We start from the raw sequence: 22,458 nt of genomic DNA on the forward strand, positions 1-22,458 counted from the left end.
ATAGTTATCTCAGTGGCATTGATACCACATGATTGGTACAACATGTTACTTCCAAGGTTTCTGGGTTATAGTTATCTCAGTGGCATTGATACCACATGATTGGTACAACATGTTACTTCCAAGGTTTCTGGGTGATAGTTATCTCAGTGGCATTGATACCACATGATTGGTACAACATGTTACTTCCAAGGTTTCTGGGTGATAGTTATCTCAGTGGCATTGATACCACATGATTGGTACAACATGTTACTTCCAAGGTTTCTGGGTGATAGTTATCTCAGTGGCATTGATAACACATCTACTAATTTTGATGATACAAAACCTTCCTATTTTCCATTTGTTTAGTCAGAAATCAACTAATTTTTCATTGGTCAAAAGTTTTCTGGTTTCTATAGCAACATTTACTTTACATACCTACCTTAGAACTACCAAAATAAATTTCTTTAGTGTTCTTTCTAACCTTTATTACTAATTAATTTGATTCTTGTAGGAATAGTATAACTATGTATTATTTTGACTGTCTGTATTGGAGTTTGATCTATCTAAGTTTCTGCCTGCAAGTGCATCAGCAGTAATCCTCGCCAATCGTTCTTTCTTATGTTTAGCTGCTAAATCTGTTAAAAGTTCTGTTGGGTTAAATGCTTCATTAATGGACTCCTTCATTGTCAGAACAAGATAGTTAATTCGACATCTACTACAAGAATCATTGAGATATGACAAAAACTTGGTTACATCTGTCTTTTGTGTTTCTTCTTCACTTTCATTTTCACTGTCACTATCTATCATCTGTATAAAGTAATAAAAATATGTTATTATTGAATGGGAGGTAACTCTACAAATCTATCATCCTTTCATAATTTCAGTTATCTCCCCTTTTATATGTGGCATCAAAATTTAGCTGCTAAACTTGTTGCTGCAACAGAAACAATATACATCTTGTATTTAACATACTGGTAAGTGATGCTGAAAATGTTTTATACAAAGAAAGTTTATATTTTGGCAAGCAGAATGCTTCACTTAATTACATTGTATTTAATTGTTCTGTACAGAAATATTACATTTGTTTAATTGTTATAATAATTAATGTTATCAATATGTAATATCTTGTACAAAATTTAATTTAAATCATTGGGCGTCATTATGGACAATAAAAACTTTATATTTTGTATGTACTTTGTCCTTTTTATGATTTCCATAATTGACAATTTTTGTATGATGTTTGTAGATCTGCTGTGTATATAATGATATTGGTTGTCAAGTAAGGGATGGTAGTTTTCAGTTATCTAGATTTATTGACTTCTCCTCCAAATCTTTTTTTTGTAAGAAAGCGGTTATTGATGAATACCACTTGCTGTAAATCATAGGCTATTGCACCCTTTTCAAATAAATTGATTTTTGGTGTTTTAACACTACTTTTAAGCACCGCTTTTTGGCTACTTCTTGGAGACCAGTTTTTATTGTTGGAGGAAGCCAGAGTGCCCGGAGAAAACCCTGAACTTCAATAGGAAAACTGACAATCCTAGTCAATTAAGATTGGAGTAAAGTGCACCAGTACGAGCGTGGTTCGAACTTACAACCTCAGTGTTGACTGGCTAGTGATTACAGTAGTAACTAATTAGACAACTCGGCCACCGAAAAGATCGTAAGATGAAGGTCAGCAACTAAAGTGCAATTTGTTTTGTATGTGGTAATTAGAGTTCTACAGAATCATAAAATGTAAACTTACCAGCTGCAGAGTGAACATATAATCATAAACAAATCCCTCAACAATGTGGTATAAAATCTCTAAATGCTGAAATTCTTTGTCATCTCTTTGTTTTAATCCTTCTTTAATTTCACTATTAAATGAAGATTCTTTGTCAGTATCAGAAGCATGATCATTGTTTTTACATTTCAAATCTGTCTTTTCCACATTTCCACTGTTCTCACATAATAAACGTTTCTTTTCTGACTGGTCAGTTGTTGACTTTTTAATGTCTTGTAGCCATGGATACAATGGTTCTAATATTTTTACAAACACTCGTATTAATTTCTCATCTAAAACAGAGCAATAATAAACAATTTTATCAAACATTTTCAAAACTATGTTAAGATAATCTAAATATAAAAACTTAAATGGATTTTTTTACATCAACGAAATCTATTTATAGACCATCTTGAACTAATTTTGGTATCCTTTTGCCCTAAATACCCATTAAACATTTGTAATGGAAGTTTAGCAAACATAAACTTTCTATTTTAATTTTATCTTAAAGAGTCAATGGAATGAAAGCCCAATCATAAATATATATATATAAATGAGTCTAACAAATCTACAATTGAAGTTAATTCTGTTTTCATTGCTGTATATCAACTCGTCTGACATTCTTCTTTTAATTTAAGGTTAATCATACCATATATTGATTGTATTATATATTCGTTTGATTGTTCTCTTGGTTTATTGTTACCATTCCATGTAGATGTGTTTTGAAGAATATAATTTGATTAACCTGAACATTAGTTTATTATCTATGCCAGAGTTGAGCATTAAATGGTGGAGGACCCTGTTAATTATTGCTTACAGCAAAGATTAATAAAACGAACTCTTTCAAAATGATTTCTGCTCACAGCATTATCCATCAATACCAGTACAATTATTTCATTTAAATGATGTATCTTTAAGGACACCTTTTATGAGTCTGTTAGATGTTTCTTCATTTGATGAGAAGAGAATATTTAATACTGAGAGTGCTGACGCTATACAAGATTCTTTATTCTCTATGCCCACAATTTCATCATCACACACTGTATTAAGATACTTAACCAATGGCTTCTCTACAGCATCAGCACAGGACACTGTTCAAAGAAAAAGATTTATTCAGAAGCAAATTATAATAAAAGTCATAACAACATAAAAACTTCAATCATACCATATTGCATGATGTGTGGTATGACATGCTGATATACTGCATAGTGGTTTATTTTGGTGGGTGTAAAATTTGGAGTATTTCATTGAAAAAGGTATACAAAATGTTTTGGCAGTTATTATTTTGGCTGATTCAAAATTTTAATCAATACCTTTGCATGTACACTTTTAAATTGGTGGAATTAATTTTGGCTATTTTATTTATTCGGCCAAAATAAGCGAAAATGTTCACCCAGTGAAATCAACCCCCTATACAGTATACTGTAAGTAACCTAAGAACTTTATCTAAGTGTATTATAACTAGTATATCTTTATTTTGATTCTTTCATGTACAGTTGTACAGGATTTTTTCACACTCACTGTTTGCTTGCATTGTGTGTTGGTGTATTTTTACATATATGTATAATAAATTTATTGTTCTTTCAATTCCATTTTGTCAGTTCATTTTGAAGATTGTTTGAATATGAAACTGTCATTCAATGTTTTGCCAAGTTTATGGTTGCATGTCATCGTCTGGAAACACACTAGTCTAAATTTTTTATTACCATTCAAGGTCACCAAAAACTTTTACAAATTGCACTAACTAGACCCAGATTTTGGGACACGTGAAACAAAATTTCAGACAATAAAGTTAGGGTTGTATAATTAACTAGAGGCTCTCAAGAGCCTGTATCGCTCACCTGATTCTACTTGGGTTTTTGAAATCATATAAAAAAATATAAAATTTGGCTAAAAGTGACAACACAACCTCATTTATAAGGAAAGGAACATGTTTAATTTCATTCAAAAGTCCCCCACTGGCGGCCATCTTGGATGACAGATCGGCTACAAAGTAACAACACTTGGTCAGCACCTCATAAGGAACATTCATGTCATGTTTGGTTTTATTCCATTCAGTGGTTCTCTAAAAGAAGTCATTTGTATGCATTTCCCATAGGGTCCTATGTTAAACTAAGTCCCCTGCTGGCGGCCATCTTGGATAATGGATCGGCTACAAAGTAACAACACTTGGTCAGCACCTCATAAGGAACATTCATGCAATGTTTGGTTTTATTCCATTCAGTGGTTCTCTAAAAGAAGTCATTTGTATGCATTTCCCATAGGGTCCTATGTTAAACTAAGTGCCCCGCTGGCGGCCATCTTGGATAATGGATCGGCTACAAAGTAACAACACTTGGTCAGCACCACATTAGGAACATTCATGCCATGTTTGATTTCATTCCATTCAGTGGTTCTCTAAAAGAAGTCATTTGTATGCATTTTCCATAGGGTCCTATGTTAAACTAAGTCCCACGCTGGCGGCCATCTTGGATGATGGATCGGCTACAAAGTAACAACACTTGGTCAGCACCTCATAAGGAACATTCATGCCATGTTTGGTTTCATTCCTTTCAGTGGTTCTCTAAAAGAAGTCATTTGTATGCATTTCCCATAGGGTCCTATGTTAAACTAAGTCCCCCACTGGCGTCCATCTTGGATAATGGATCGGCTACAAAGTAACAACACTTGGTCAGCACCACATTAGGAACATTCATGCCATGTTTGATTTCATTCCATTCAGTGGTTCTATAAAAGAAGTCATTTGTATGCATTTCCCATAGGGTCCTATGTTAAACTTAGTCCCCAACTGGCGGCCATCTTGGATGATGGATCGGCTACAAAGTAACAACACTTGGTCAGCACCACATAAGGAACATTCATGCCATGTTTGGTTTCATTCCATTCAGTGGTTCACTAGAAGAAGTCATTTGTATGCATTTCCAATAGGGTCCTATGTTAAACTAAGTCCCCCGCTGGCGGCCATCTTGGATAATGGATCGGCTACAAAGTAACAACACTTGGTCAGCACTCCATAAGGAACATTCATGCTATGTTTGGTTTCATTCCATTTAGTGGTTCTCTAGAAGAAGTCATTTGTTTGCATTTCCCATAGGGTCCTATGTTAAACTAAGTCCCCCGCTGGCGGCCATCTTGGATGATGGATCGGCTACAAAGTAACAACACTTGGTCAGCAACCCATAAGGAACATTCATGCTATGTTTGGTTTTATTCCATTCAGTGGTTCTCTAAAAGAAGTCATTTGTATGCATTTCCCATAGGGTCCTATGTTAAACTAAGTCCCCTGCTGGCGGCCATCTTGGATGATGGATCGGCAACAAAGTAACAGCACTTGGTCAGCACCTCATAAGGAACATTCATGCCATGTTTGGTTTCATTCCATTCAGTGGTTCTCTAAAAGAAGTCATTTGTATGCATTTCCCATAGGGTCCTATGTTAAACTAAGTCCCCCGCTGGCGGCCATCTTGGATGATGGATCGGCTACAAAGTAACAACACTTGGTCAGCACCTCATAAGGAACATTCATGCCATGTTTGGTTCGTTTCCATTCAGTGGTTCTCTAGAAGAAGTTCAAAATGTAAATTGTTAACGACGACGACGACGGACGACGACGGACGACGACGGACGACGGACGACGACGACGGACGACGGACGCCAAGTGGTGAGAAAAGCTCACTTGGCCCTTCGGGCCAGGTGAGCTAAAAAGGGATGCTTTAATGGGTGACTTAAACACATCATTTTTTTGTTAGCTCTAAGTGTTAAAAAATTTGATAACATTTATAATACATGTACATTTCATTATAATACGTTATTTTGATTGGCTAAAAGGAATCTTGAGTCGTTCTGAAATTAACCTTCATTTCAGAATGAATTGTTGACACAAGCTTCCACATTAAGTTGCAGGTAAATGAAAGATATCTGATAGAAAGGAGTTTCATGATCTTAGCAAAATAAAATTGTAATTTATATAAGCATTGAATGCTTCTTTTAGTAATTTTATAGGGTTGTAAAAGTGGTGAATGTGCACACATTTTTAGAAGAAGCACTTCCCTGCTCCATACAAACTGTACTCTGGTCAACGCTTTTACACCCAAATAGATTTACAAAAAAGAAGCACTCAAATCTTTTTTTTTGTCATTTTCTACTTCTAACCTAGTGCTTCTGCTCCAGCATCTGTTGTTGACAATAACTGTAAAATACGGAAGTAGATTTCTAATTGTTGACTGTGACTCAATCTGCAAAATACATATATCATTGGTGAACAGCTAAATGGTCAATCATTTATATAGGAATGCTATGATTGATAGAAACAAATACAGAAATCTTTCTCTTTTGGTAATTTGAATCACTTTAAAGAATTGAAACATTGCTTATCCATTTGAATAACTGAAAGAGGAGGGGAGACAACTCTTACTGGATAATTTTTTTAAAAGAAAATCTGCTTAATAATACCATTTTAAAAGTTATGTTATTTTATGAACTGTCTCAAACTTTATATCACAACTGAATTTGTGTTATCATTTTTAAGCCCTGGTGTTCTTAACTAATACAAGCATTCTGTGAGTATTGCATGGCAATATATTGTCCCCTACCAGTTAAAAATTCACTGTAATGCAATAGTTATCGATTCGACTATGTTTACTTATTGTAGATCTTTTCTTAGTGAAAACATTTGCTATAAAGTTTCTGTTATTCAATTATGACTGATCTAATAGGTGAAGCGATTTGCAAACAGATTTTTATTTTCATCTTATGTTGTGCTGTTACTCCACTCTCTTAGTTTAAGGAGAGGGTTGAGTGTAACCCTGGAATATTCTTAATGTGCCTAATAGTTTTTTGCTTTTAGACATATTTGTTTTTTTTTGTTCTGTTTTAAGCTTAAATAATAACAATAATAATAGATAGCCTTTATTGATCTCATCACAAAGTAAAATTGACTATTAGCAGAAGATATATTACCCAATCTGTTTTATAGCCTCTAACAGAGCCTGTACAAATTCTGCTGTGGCCCAGTTTTCACACATGTCTTCTTGTAAATCTAATAATACATCTACAAACTCTCCTGTGTTCTTTAATAAATCAACTGAAAATAAATAATAAAACAATTTCTGTGATAAGGGCATTTTTTCATATGAAGGAAGTTTTAGTTAGACTAAGAATATACAGTGTTATGTCATGAGTGTTTATTGTTAGGATTTGAATCATCCAATAAAAGCAGAATTGACATGTTTGTAATATATTTCAACTAAATCAAATTTAAAAAAAATCATTCAATTTGAAGCCTTTTTAAAACTTATTCCAAGTCCTCATTGAGCATGAAGCTTTATATAGTTACGAGGTAGTGATGATTCAGTGCAGAAAACCCAATCATCAAAACATACATGGTTAATTGTTTGTCTTCAACAAGAAATTATTACCAGAATATGTTTTTTGATCTTTTAGTTTATGAAGTCTTGATATTTGAAAACTAGTATAGTAAAGATTGAAAGAAGGATTGATTGATTGTTGGTTGCTTAACATCCAGTGGTAAATATTTCATGTATGTTCCAGACCACTGAAAGAAGGAAAAGCCACCATTAAATAAATCTGTCCCCTGAATTCAAAGGTTCAGAGATTATCTATAGCTTATTGTCTTCAATGATTCCAATGAAATACCATGTTTTCCTTTAAGGAATGTCTGTAATATTTTTTTCTGCCTATGAAGAAATAACATCAAAAATTTAGTGTATGACAGTGAATTGCTGATCTTTATGTCAATCACAAAAGGCCTTCAATATGGAGCAGAAACTCTAACCTCACTTCAGTTTCAAGACAGCCCTAGACTATATGTCTCTTTACATTATCTTTAAACACATACCATAGATATAATCGTACATCTATTAATGGAATGACCGTTTCACAAATGATATTGGATATGTTCCTTACGTCGTAACTACAATCCCCTTCCCTTTCATGAATGTGACCTACCGAATTAGACTATTTACCAGATTTGTTATCACATAAGCAACACGACGGGTGACACATGTGGAGCAGGATCAGCTTACCCTTCCGGAGCACCTGAGATCACCTCTAGTTTTTGGTGGGGTTAGTGTTGTTTATTCTTTAGTTTTCTATGTTGTGTCATATGTTCTATTAATTGTCTGTTTGTCTTTTTCATTTTTAGCCATGGTGTTGTCATTTTATTTTAGATTTATGAGTTTGACATCTTTTGTCCCTCTTCTATTAAAGTACATCAAAACTCAATGAACTAATTATGTTTGAAAATGTTTCGTACAAAATTATGAGGAGAAACAGATTTTTAAATTAGGAAGAATTACTTCAAAATTGTGCTGAAAAAACAAGCAACTTCTAAAACATGTAAATATTTTGGTTATGCTTTTCTCATAGTGTTAAAGAACTCTGCTTCACTTGAATCATATTTTCTAGTTTATCCAAGTGTAATAGGTTACTTCTGTAGGAGTTCAAAAATATCTGAGGTTAGCGCTTCTAATACCACCACAATCATAAGAAATTAATATTCATTTAAGGTGAATATAAATTAGATTGCATATACTACATTTTATAGCTTCACTAAAATCTTCTCAATGACTTTTCACAGACAAAGCACAAATGTAAAATCAGAAGTCAAGATTCAGGACTATTTTCAAAAGAACAATGTGTGAATACATGTCCTGATTTTTTACATCCAGGAAAACTTGACATAAATCTATCTGACCCAAACTAAGTCCTGACATACCAAAACTAGTACATCTAAAGTCAATACCACCTAAACAGTTTTCTTTTATTAGACAATCTACATTAAAGCCTACCTCACATGACTCTACATGTGCTTGACATTTTTTAAATGAATTAAACAGGATATTTCTTTAATGTCGCAAAAAATTAAAAATTGCATTTTATACCTCATATGACTTATGAAACATGTAAGTCTAAGGTTTGTTCATATTTTAAAATGCATGTGTCAAAATATGATAGATCCCACCTGATCAGCAATCCAATAAAATTTCAAAACATTTTTGAAAATTTACAATGAAGAATGAAATATTGCCTCTGGACACCAAGTTTTTCACCACCTTAAGTAGTCTGTCCAATTTGGATCAGAATCAAAAAAGGACTTTCACCTGTTAATGGTCTTTCAATCCTCATTAACTAAGAATCCTATTTGATGGTCTTTCAATCCTCATTAACTAAGAATCCTATTTGATGGTCTTTCAATCCTCATTAACTAAGAATCTTATTTGATGGTCTTCAAATCATCATTCCTGTTAAGTTTCTAAACAGTTTTCCTTGAACACACGTTAAAGTGTCAGAGAAGAAGATTTTTGAAATTTAGTCAATTGTAATCAATCCTGCAGCCATGTTTTTTTGCCTCCTTCAGATTGTACCAAAAAGGTCTATCTAGGTGCTTTTAAAAAATAGAAAACTTTACAGACAATGAACAAAGACAGTCAACAGCTAATTCAACACCCTTTAGAGCAGGTCACCAAAAAAGCCCAAATATATTTCCACAATACTGTGGATTCATTTATTTTCATGAGTATCAATTTTCGTGGATTGAGGCAAACTTGCATTTTCATGGGTATTTGATTTAGTGGTTTTCCAATCCCTGCCTAATTTGTCATTCAGTAAATATTGAATTTGTGGTTCACATGTACCCACAAAAACCGTGGAAATTGGTGTACCTACAAAAACCGTGGAAATTGGTGTACCCACAAAACCCGTAAAAATTGGTATCAAACGAATAATAACAAATCCACACTAGATTTTTTATAATTTTTGTGAATTTTATTTTAATTAATAGTTAAAATAAAAACAGTGTCTTGTCTTATGTACATTCAATCCATATCTGTTTCTTTCTACTTATCAAACAATTATGATTGTTGAAAAGTGTCTTATGTTTGACACATCATTTTTCTGGGGCATTGCACAAAAAAGAATTGATAAAAAGCTCTTTAGATATGATAATAAAAATTCAGTCAACATTTTATATGAAAAGAAGGAATGTATCAGGAAAGTTTTCAGCAATTTCCCACATTTACAGAAAATCAAATTATCATATTGAAGCTAGAAAAAAAACGTATTTCCAGATACTAATGCAGCTAATTGGATCATAACTCATCCATGTAAACAATGATCAATGCATTGTATTTTTCACATGCTTATTTAATAGATGCATGACAATGAAGTTCAAATTTCACAAAAATTTAGTTAATTTTTGTTTTATCCTATTTGCTATTAAATCCTGTGAAACAAACTTTAATTGGAATGGCCTATAAAACACTGCAATTGAAAATATAAACGAAGCTTAAACTTCAATAAAATAATTTATTCAACTGGCCTTCAATGATGAGACTCTACTCAATTTTGTGGGTCAATTTCTCGTCTTTTTGTTGATATACTACTAACCTATTTTATTTGTAAAATGTAGAACAGATTTACATCAGTTTAAGAATAAGTCGAACAAATAAGCGTCATATACAGCAGATGGCGCTGTTTTACATTTTGTTTATAAAATATCCCTTCACGGTCCACAAATAACTACTGTTATATATTTGTAAGAGCAATTTAACTAACAAGATGATTAATAAAAAGACATAATCCAATTAAAGAATTCCATAAAGGTATGTTAATGGATGTCAATTGAATTGAAACTAGAGACTTCCAAGATGTTTTAAAATGTCTGTTGCAATTCTAATATTGTCATTATTCATAAACACAAACCCTTGCCCAAGATACATAAATAATCATTATTAATCATTCAGCAATGGATATCAATTACAGCAACTCAACAAGCATTAGCCTTTCAATAAGGGCTAGTCGACTCTTAGCCGATGAAAATGGAAAGTGCTCTCGCTTTGTGGATTAATTCATTTACTAGAATAGCCACGTGCATCAATCAACAAATTTTACCACACACGTGAGGTCACACGTTATGAAGTAGTATATATCATTTAACGTTGTTGTTTACGAAACTCCAGAAGATTCGACTATTTATAGATAAAAGTTACCCGTGTACCAATATCATGAATATGAATGATTAATGAACAGGAAAAATCTAATTGCTAAAATAGAGAGGACAAATCTGATACTCTACAGGATTGAAGGACATTTACTAGGTTTGGATTGTCCTAACCAATCAATAAACTTTGATTATTCACGTCTCGTAATATCTTCCAATCAGGTAGCAAGAAAAATTCATGCACTTACTGTTCATCGTTCAATTCTTAATATCAACTCCTAGGAGTCGATAATGAAGAATCATTTAATAAAATATTAAAGTATAAATACTCAAGTACTGCACAAAACAGTTTTTTATACCTGTTTTTCATTACATTAAATCATTACACAACTAGGCAAAGTCTACTATGCCACTATGAAATATTTTGAGAAAAAATGTGTTTTTGTAATAATTAGTTACTATCAAGTACATGTAATGAGATCTTCTTTTAATCACTTGTCAATATTTTGGCCCAATTGTTTCAATTAGAAAACAATGAAATGGCTGACGGGTGTTGAGGAAAGATGATGTTGCGTCCCAGGGTAACCAAAAACTCATCCTGCAGTTCATCTGGTTTGATGACCGATTTATAAACAACTCCATAGGTTTAAAACTTTTATTGAGATTATCAGTTCAAGTGTTTAAGATACTTTTCAGAAAAAGACTATATAAATTCAATCACTGATAAGTTAAGAATTTGTCCTTAAAATTATATCTCAGTAGTGTGTTTGCACTTAGCTGTACAATTTCTTTATAAATGGTAGTATGTGACTAAGTTCAAATGAAAATGTATGAGTTATGTAACAGAGCAGCAATGCTGTATAGAAATGTCAATATGGATAAAGGAATTGGCAGACTTTGTTGACATTCCTTATAGATTGTTCATTTTTTATGTTCTTTGTGTTAGGTAAAATTATTTCCACTTTTTTCCTTGGGAAAATTTCATACAATTTTAATGATTTCTGCATAAACTATGAATATTGTGACTGCCTTGTCTTACACACCAGTTGTTGCCTGTCTAAAAACTGTTGATTTCATTTAGTTGGGACAACATCCCTAATGCGCCTCGAAATGAGGAACTCGAAAGTCACGTGTAAAGAAAAAATCTCTGTGTAGTGATATTGGACATGTTTCTATTTTTAACAAATGACTGAACTTAATTATTTGTGGTGATTAGGAAAGTAGAGGAACATAGAATAAATGTGTAAAAACTATGGAGCTATTGAATGTGTTCAAAGTATTAAATTTTCAAAGAACTTATGGTGTTAAAAAGGGGATATTTTACCACAAGGAGCCGCATCACAAAAGGATGTTCGGGGTTTGCTAATTTACGGAAAAGGTAATCTCACTTCATACCCGAAAATTTAACCACATATGTGAAAATGTCACAGCTTCGAAACGAGCTATCATACATATCCAAGTTTACGATATGGACTGAGCTACAGGAAAAAACGTTACCATTACCGCCTATGTAAAAACAATTAAAGATATTGAGCCAGTAAAAAAATGAACAAATCTTAATGGATATCATTCTGTTATTCTAAAGCATTCTTTTAAAGTTTTTGATATATCCACTGTTACTGTGATTAAATGGAGATGGGGCATCCCACAAAACAAAAAGACATCAAGAGGATAACATAAATGGAGAAGGGGCATCCCACAAAACAGAAAGACACCCAGAGGATATCATAAATGGAGATGGGGCATCCTACAAAACAGAAAGACATCAAGAGGATAACATAAATGGAGAAGGGGCATCCCACAAAACAGAAAGACACCCAGAGGATATCATAAATGGAGATGGGGCATCCCACAAAACAGAAAGACACCCAGAGGATATCATAAATGGAGATGGGGCATCCCACAAAACAGAAAGACACCCAGAGGATAACATAAATGGAGATGGGGCATCCCACAAAACAGAAAGACACCCAGAGGATAACATAAATGGAGATGGGGCATCCCACAAAACAGAAAGACACCCAGAGGATATCATAAATGGAGATGGGGCATCCCACAAAACAGAAAGACACGCAGAGGATATCATAAATGGAGATGGGGCATCCCACAAAACAGAAAGACACGCAGAGGATAACATAAATGGAGATGGGGCATCCCACAAAACAGAAAGACATCCAGAGGATAACATAAATGGAGATGGGGCATCCCACAAAACAGAAAAACACCCAGAGGATAACATAAATGGAGATGGGGCATCCCACAAAACAGAAAGACACCCAGAGGATAACATAAATGGAGATGGGGCATCCCACAAAACAGAAAGAAAGACACCCAGAGGATAACATAAGTGGAGATGGGGCATCCCACAAAACAGAGACACGCAGAGGATATCATAAATGGAGATGGGGCATCCCACAAAACAGAAAGACACGCAGAGGATAACATAAATGGAGATGGGGCATCCCACAAAACAGAAAGACATCCAGAGGATAGCATAAATGGAGATAGGGGCATCCCACAAAACAGAAAGACATCAAGAGGATAACATAAATGGAGATGGGGCATCCCACAAAACAGAAAGACACCCAGAGGATAACATAAATGGAGATGGGGCATCCCACAAAACAGAAAGACACGCAGAGGATAACATAAATGGAGATGGGGCATCCCACAAAACAGAAAGACACCCAGAGGATATCATAAATGGAGATGGGGCATCCCACAAAACAGAAAGACACCCAGAGGATAACATTTGGTCTTCAATAACAGATTTCAATACAATATGAGTACATTAACAAAAGTCTTTAATGGTGTTTTACAATAAATATGCTATAAGGAGTCAATTGATTTTTCTTTAACTGTCTTGTCTCTTTTCTATTACAGTTTTCATGATGAAAGACAAAAGAATGTTTCATAGACTCAAATGGAGAAGGTCTAGATCTAACTAGAACATTAAAAAAACATGGAAATATCAAATGTAAATATGGGGGAAATCTTTAGACAACCCTATAATTAAAGGTACACAACCTCAACAGGTTGCATACTTTCTGTGAAATATCCAAAGAAATGGGTTGAAAACAAAAATGTGTAATACTTTTTGTGGACAACTTTATTTTACTTTTATTTTTACAGTCATTGAATCTCAAATAACTTTTTTAATCAGAAAAGTGTGTGTGATAGAAAAAAATGAGCCAATCAAAAACACCATCTATAACACAAAACATTTGCCTCACTGTCTCAAATAAAAATTTGTAAGAGTTCCACTGAACCAAATGTCTCGCCTACTTTATCAATCTAATAGTTTTAGGAACTTTAACTGCAGATTGTATGTAATGTTAACTGGAAGAGAACTACGTACATAAATAAGTAACATACAGAACCAGATGCTCCGCAGGGCGTAGCTTTATACGACCGCAGAGGTTGAACCCTGAACGGTTGGGGCAAGTATGGACACAACATTCAAGCTGGATTCAGCTCTAAATTTGGATTGTGATTAAATAGTTGACACAGCATAGGTTTCTGACACAGAATGAATGTGTTCTAATGAACTTAAAATTTTTGTTTTCTCTTAGAGCAATTCACTATGCTGTTGAATATTAATCCTCTCAAAAAAATGTTTGAAGAAATTTTCTTTTTTATTTATGAAATTTCAAATGAGAAAAATTGAACCCAATTTTTTTAATCACATCCCCCTTTCCCTTATTCCAAAATTAATCTCAATTAAAATTTCTAATGGAGTTTGCAACAATAACTACTCATTTAAATACATCATAAAATATTAAGATGTAAAAAAAACTGCTTGTTATCACTGAATGGTAAAGATTATTTTAATTTATCAGTTGGTAGTAAAAAGTGAATATACATTGTATATTGTATATAACAAAGATTTAAGATGATTCTGGACAAAGAAAGATAACTCCAATTAAAAAAAAATCTTGCTATTGCACAATATTTTGCAATTAGATATTTCTTGCTTACTATTCTGGACAAAGAAAGATAACTCTAATTAAAAAAAATTTAGCTATTTCACAATATTGTGCAATTAGATATTTCTTGCCATTGCGCAATACTGTGCAATTGAAAAGACTTGCTATTGCACAATACTTAATATAATAATTTTAGATCCTGATTTGGACCAACTTGAAAACTGGGCCCATTATAAAAAATCTAAGTACATTTTTGGATTCAGCATATCAAAGAACCCCAAGATTTCAATTTTTGTTAAAATCAGACTAAGTTTAATTTTGGACCCTTTGGACTTTAGTGTAGACCAATTTGAAAACAGGACCAAAAATGAAGAATCTACATACACAGTTAGATTTGGTATATCAAAGAACCCCATTTATTCAATTTTTGATGAAATCAAACAAAGTTTAATTTTGGACCCCGATTTGGACCAACTTGAAAACTGGGCCAATAATCAAGAATCTAAGTACATTTTTAGATTCAGCATATCAAAGAACCTAACTGATTCACTTTTTGTCAAAATCAAACTAAGTTTAATTTTGGACCCTTTGGACCTTAATGTAGACCAATTTGAAAACGGGACCAAAAGTTAAGAATCTACATACACAGTCATGACAGTTAGATTCGGCATATCAAAGAACCCCAATTATTCAATTTTGATGAAATCAAACAAAGTTTAATTTTGGACCCTTTGGGCCCCTTATTCTGTTGGGACCAAAACTCCCAAAATCAATACCAACCTTCCTTTTATGGTCATAAACCTTGTGTTTAAATTTCATAGATTTCTATTTACTTATACTAACATTATGGTGCGAAAACCAAGAAAAATGCTTATTTGGTTCCCTTTTTGGCCCCTAATTCCTAAACTGTTGGGACCTAAACTCCCAAAATCAATACCAACCTTCCTTTTGTAGTCATTAACATTGTGTTTAAATTTCATTGATTTCTATTTACTTAAACTAAAGTTATTGTGCGAAAACCAAGAATAATGATTATTTGGGCCCTTTTTTGGCCCCTAATTCCTAAACTGTTGAAACCAAAACTCCCAAAATCAATCCCAACCGTTCTTTTGTGGTCATAAACCTTGTGTCAAAATTTCATAGATTTCTATTAACTTAAACTAAAGTTATAGTGCGAAAACCAAGAAAATGCTTATTTGGGCACTTTTTGGCCCCTTATTCCTAAAATGTTGGGACCAAAACTCCCAAAATCAATACCAACCTTCCTTTTGTGGTCATAAACCTTGTGTTAAAATTTCATAGATTTCCATTCACTTTTACTAAAGTTAGAGTGCGAAAACTAAAAGTATTCGGACGACGACGACGACGACGACGACGACGACGACGACGACGACGACGACGCCAATGTGATAGCAATATACGACGAAAAATTTTTCAAATTTTGCGGTCGTATAAAAACAGGAAATACATTTTTACAAAATTTCCTTCTAGATAGTAGCTTTTGATCATAAACAAGCTTCTCAGTGTCCTAGTTTGGTAGAAATCCAGGATAGTTTTAGAAAGTTATTAAAATTTCAAAAACTTTAACAACAGAGTGAATGTAATGTTAACTGGCAGAAAAACTAAGTCCATTTATAAGTAAAATACGGATAAACAGGATTTTATTTTTTACAAAATTTATTTCTGGATACTATCTTCTGATCATAAACAAGCTTCTGTCCAAGTTTTGTAGAAATCAAAGAAATTTCAAGAAAGTTATTAAAATTTCAAAACTTTAACCACATAGTGAATGTTTGTTGACATCGCCACCACCAACGGAATGTAGGATCGCTATTACTTACTATTTCAACAGAAGTCAAAGACTCAATTAAAAGGTATAAAGCAAACTACAGGAATTTGATCTATTTTGATTTTGAAATTTGACAAAAGCAGTTATGAGTAATAGACTCCAAGCAAAGAGAACCTCACCATTTGTTGAACTCTGAAGAATGAATATGATGTGATCATGGAGACTTTCTGAACTGTTAATGACCTCTAACCAACTGGACTTAGCCTGATTACACGATAAACAAGTAAACATTAACCTGAAACAAGAATAGTGAGATTAAATCAATAAACTAGCCTCATGATAACATTCCATACTTTCAAAATGACTGAAAACATTTACTATATCTTATTTTCGTTTTAAAATTGTCTTGTTTTTTGAATTTCTACATGTGTTTCAGTGACTTTTCCTCTTTTTTTTTTAATTTGCAGTAGCCAAGTATTTTTCCCTGTTTATTGTTGTTAGGTTTCTGTCTATTTCTATTCATACTTTTAAATATGTTAAAGTCAACAAATGTGTGGTCTAATGATTAGTAAGTCTTAATAGAATTACAAAACCGATAAATGTGGTTCACTACTGGGAGATAACTCTGTAAAAATTAGCAATGATCAAATTAAGTGTTTGTCAAACTGCAATATATCCAATAACTTTTTTTGGATAAAGTGTGTGGTTCAAGTTTTTTGAAATTTTTATATTTTTATCAATGGGTCAAAATTTTATGAAACTTAAACAAGCCAAATTAATTTTAGTCAAGGTGTTTGGTACAAATGTACCACCTTAAGTAGTCTGTCCAATTAGGACTGATCTGGTTTTGAACTAAATTGATTTAGAAAACAAGAATGTGTCCACAGTACACGGATGCCCCACTCGCACTATCATTTTCTATGTTTAGTGGACCGTGAAATTGGAATAAATTCTCTAATTTGGCATTAAAATTAGAATGATATTATCAAAAGGAACATGTATACTAAGTTTCAAGTTGATTGGACTTGTATTTTATCAAAAACTACCTTGACCAAAAACTTTAACCTGAAATTTGCACTATCATTTTCTATGTTCAGTGAACCGTAAAATTGGGGTCAAAACTCTAATTGTGCATTTAAATTAGAAAGATCCTATCATAGGGCACATGTATACTAAGTTTCAAGTTGATTGGACTTCAACTTCATCAAAAACTACCTTGACCAAAAACTTTAACCTGAAGCGGGACAGACGGACGAACGGACGAACGAACGGACGAACGAACGGACGGACGAACGGACGCACAGACCAGAAAACATAATGCCCCTCTACTATCGTAGGTGGGGCATAAAAATGAACCGTATTGGAATCAAAGATCATATTAATTGCAATGTGACAGCCCTAGGACAGTTTTGTTGAAATCAAGAAGCAGTCACGCCAGCAAAATGAACATTTTTTACTAACTTATCCCAAACACAATTGCAATGCTTCCTCAACATGACTGTTATCTTTTTTTTTTATATTATGTAAACCTCACAAAATGTTCAAATTAAAACATTGAAATATTGGAAAACATTGGCTGTATTGCCTCAGACTATCAGCCATCAAACTTACAGCAGACGTCAGCCAATCAAAAGGGCCATTACATGCCTTATTGCATTATAATCATATGCATTACTTTTCAAATCATTACCTTGTTGTTTCAACCAAAGTAGGTGGGTCTCTCCCTTCTAACAGAAGTAAAACCATTTTCCTGAAATAGATTTCATATCTCACTTTAAACTGACATTACCAGTACTATATTTGCACAATTCAAATTCACAGCAAACTAATTGTGGTATTCATATATTCTTTTCCGTTTATTATTTTGTATACATACCAGGCCATTAGTTTCCTCATTTGAATAGTTTTACATTTGTAATTTGGGGGCTTTTTACAGCTTACTATGCTGTATTGGTTTTGTACTATGTTGAAGGTGGTATAACCTATTGTTGGTCTCTGGTGGAGATTTGTCTCATTGGCAATCATACCACATATCTATATTTTTATATCAACCTTATGAAAAAATTAGAAAATAAGCAACAGCATCCACTCTTTGCTGTAACAAGAACAATATTTATATCTCTGAAAATTTCTAAGAAATTCATACCAAAATAATCTCAAACTTTATTTAGAAGTTACCAGAAAAAACTATATTCCTGCTTTGCCATTTTTATACTTTGACAAAGTGAAGACTTGGAGGAAGCTAGTGAAATGACATCCTGATCACTTTACTCTTCGACTTAACTATACCAAGGATATAACAAGTGTACAGAGCATACCAATGAGAAGATGAGTGCCAAGGGATATTGAGCATTTTTCCAGGTCTATCTTTACAAGCAAAGTTGCACTGTTGTCAAATGTATATACTCTAAGTAATAGTTATAAAGTATATTATTTTCATCAAGGTCTCAGAGGGTGTCATTGTACATCAAACTTTTATCAAATATATTCACACAGTTAACTAAAAATAAATTATTGTCCTTTTATTATTTTGTAGCTTATGTAATATACACAAATGTCGTCAGTAAGTCACAAGATTAATCAGTACAACAATGAACTACTGAGATAAAGAATTATAATTCACATAGTTTTGTAGTATATTGTACTACTATCTGGAGCAGGACTTTGAAACTCTATTGCTGGTATGGACAGATAGACAAGGTGATCGGAAAATATATGTCTGATAATATGTACCAACAACCTGATGATATAGTCCTTATTTGAATGCTTGCCAATATCTTCAATGGCTACAAAGTTTAATTATTAATCAATAAAAATCTAACCTCATTCAAATATAATAAATTATTATCAGATAAGGCTTTTTGTGTCGTTCGGTCAATGATCCTGTTTCATCTTACAAATTACACTTAGTCATTGACAATACCTGTATGAAAGTGCTTACTGTAGAACAGTAACTGATTATATTATATATATAACTTCTATGTTATCAGACCTGCCAACTTTTGAAAATCTCCATGGGGGATTTAATAGTGCGCGACCAGATTTTTAAGGGATAATTTTTGCGGCGTTTCTGTGAGCACTGTTTTTTACTCATAAAATAGTCTCATGTCTCTTCTTTTTTCTGTTGGTATAATGATGATGATCTTATAAGCCTTGATTTCTTTTATTTGCATGATTCTTGTACTTATTTTAAAATTGACAAAATAACTTAAGAATAGAGAAAAATGGCATTAAAAAATAAAGGATACTAAATGAAAACCCCCCTGTTCCCCCTCCAAAGACCTTCTTATCTTTGGACCATGACTCAAAAGACCTAAACCTATATGTCCTAAAGTTAGAAGGATAAATACAGATTTTGATTAAGTCTATCAGTAAATGAGAAAATGGATAAAATTTGAGTTATCTTTCTTTGTGTTTTGAGGTGCTCTTACCTGCGGAGGTTTATTCACAGTAGATGAATACAAAATGGCGTCGATTTTTATATCAACAGACACATGTCTGATTTCAAAAATTAAATGGATTTCAAGATAAACGAAGTTTTTTTAAGAGTTCATTACAGTTCTCATCTTTCAGTTAATTACGATTTTGTCATGGAACTACGTTAAACGTTGCAAAGTGTGCTCGTATGATAAATTGATTAAAAATGAAAGGCCAACTGACAGAATTTCTGTTTACTACTAATAATATTAATTAATTAACCCATCAGGTAATCCGATTACTTGCAACAACAAATTATGACACCTCTTGTCACCGTTGATTAGCGTAGGATTGTAAACTTGTCATAATATGTCCCCAGGTAAAATTATAGATATTGATCAGAAAAACTTCAAAATCGGTAACCAAAATTTTTTTCTGGTATATTTTGTGAAAATCGGGATTTTGACTTGTTTTAAGATCCCGATATCGGGATTCGGGTTGAGGGATAAAAATCGGGATGATACCGCGAAAATCGGGATAGTTGGCAGGTCTGTGTTATGGTTTTCAGACATTCACAATTCAATAGTTTTCTTTTTGAGTTTTTGTACTGATTACAGACAGAATGGTGTATAAACAAAGATGTTGGGATTGTAAATTAAAGTCTAAGTATTTTTAACATCAAACTATTTTATGAATATCTTGAAATAAAATACCATACTATTTTAGGTTACAATTTCTTTAGGAATATTTGACCTCAACATTTTTGGTTGTGAAAAGGCCCTTCTGAGTTTTTTTTGCTCTCCAAATTATATTTGTGGCTTTCTTATAATCTAACCTTGGAATAGAATTTAATTATAAAACAGCCCAGGCCATGTAAAAATTTCCAACAAATCAAGGCATAGCATAAATTATTTCTTTAAATATGAACATCTAGAATTTCCTTTGAAACTGATGTATACACTTAACTTATGTAAAATAATATGTATCGAAACATGTACTTTTATGCATCAACGTACTATTGCACTATACTATATACATGATATGTAAAGTACATTTAACATGATAAAGCTGACGTAGCCATCAACTATATGAGTACAAGACAGTATAAGGACTTTTTTATGATTTTTCCAAGCGATCACATTCAAATGTCATGAATGTCAGTACAATGTACTTTGATTCAGAGGTGCACTAACATCCAAGCCAAGGAAAATGTGATCTAGTCATCCTAGGACTCTGAACTCACTGTCAGTACATTCTCCCAAGTTGACACTTCCTGTCTCTTATAATTTATTTTAATGTTGTAATCCTTAGTACTATTGTAATAGGTTTAGTCCATTTCAATTGATTCTTATGTTTTGTTGATTGTTTGTTTGAAAGCTTTAAAACATGTTAATCTTATTACAATTGTAATGCCTAGTTGTTATATTGGTTTAATAGTTGAATATTATTATTCACATTAATCAAATATAGCCTTGTTGCAAGTGTAATAAATTTTTTATATGAAACAATAAAGTTTTACAAAGTCTGAGTAGCGACTGCAAGTTTGAGTTGTCTGAGTTAAACACATTTTTTAAACACGATTACCCAACAATGATAGTGGCCACGTTTGATTTCATTTGGCCAAGTATTTTCAGAGTAGAAGATTTTGTGAAAGTTAGACAACAGATTTGACAAAATTATTGATGACTGAAAAACTATAAACCTGAGACTGAATTTAAATGTTAACAATGGAAAATAACTGAATGTTGAAAATAGAGACAAGAATGCACACGCTGAAATGTCTCGCCTTTTTTTACTAAACATTGATTTTATGTTAATTGTCCTAAATATAAAGCTTAACTACAACTTTCACATAAACTTAACAATATCCAAGAAAATGAGGTCAAGGTCAGATAAACCTAATGAGATATACATGTACACCTTATAATCATTCAATACACCAAATATACTTTTTTCAAAATTTTGATCTTGAAACTGTCTATCGGTCACAAGCTTCTGTCTTAATTTTAAAACAATCAATGGAGGTTTGACTAAGTTATTGATGTCTAATAAAAAACTTTAACCACAGACGGAACATAAAAGTTGATGTCACCATCTCCACTGCCAACACAATCTAGGATTGCTAAGCTTGAATTTCTTGATTCTGGTAAGTGACTTATCATTTTTCTTGATACCAGTCAGGCCCATACTTATTTAAATCCTTCAGTACAATTCAACCAAAACATCATACATTATCTTTTAATATAAAAGTCATTTCTTAAAAGTATATTTAATATATGTTTATGAACTATTGTAGATATTCATTTATAATGTACATATATGCAAAAACTTACAGAAGTTGTTGGTTCTTTGATAAACTTTCACATATATCTGAATCACATGCCATGTTTCCAAGTATACCGACACATATTTCCTGTAAAATAAGTAGCTCATGGTGAGGCATATCTCAAAGGAAAGATAAAATGAACACAAAATAAAACTAACAAAAGACACATACACATAAAGTCACAGTACTACAGGTTGTCAATACCTAGGTTTGGGAATTGCACAAGGTCATGTTTTGCTCTGACTGTTAATGAATGACGTCTTTACACAAAATCCGTTGGATGTTGGATCTGTACTG

General features: G+C 32.8%; 1 protein-coding gene across 1 annotated transcript in view; it reads right to left on the reverse strand.

Moving 5' to 3' along the window:
• Positions 1–449: 449 nt before the first annotated feature.
• LOC143083808 (protein saal1-like) overlaps positions 450–22,458 on the reverse strand; it is a 29,710-nt gene continuing 7,701 nt past the window's right edge. Inside the window, exons 5-12 of the mRNA XM_076260182.1 lie at positions 22,169–22,248; positions 18,109–18,168; positions 16,598–16,713; positions 6,704–6,827; positions 5,897–5,979; positions 2,668–2,835; positions 1,727–2,037; positions 450–786 (exon numbers count right to left, since the gene is read on the reverse strand). Of these exons, the coding sequence (XP_076116297.1) occupies positions 502–786; positions 1,727–2,037; positions 2,668–2,835; positions 5,897–5,979; positions 6,704–6,827; positions 16,598–16,713; positions 18,109–18,168; positions 22,169–22,248 (1,227 nt within the window). The 3' untranslated portion in view covers positions 450–501. The remainder of the gene's footprint in view (positions 787–1,726; positions 2,038–2,667; positions 2,836–5,896; positions 5,980–6,703; positions 6,828–16,597; positions 16,714–18,108; positions 18,169–22,168; positions 22,249–22,458) is intronic.

This window comes from Mytilus galloprovincialis, chromosome 7, assembly GCF_965363235.1.
Source record: "Mytilus galloprovincialis chromosome 7, xbMytGall1.hap1.1, whole genome shotgun sequence".
Taxonomy (NCBI): Eukaryota; Metazoa; Mollusca; class Bivalvia; order Mytilida; family Mytilidae; genus Mytilus; species Mytilus galloprovincialis.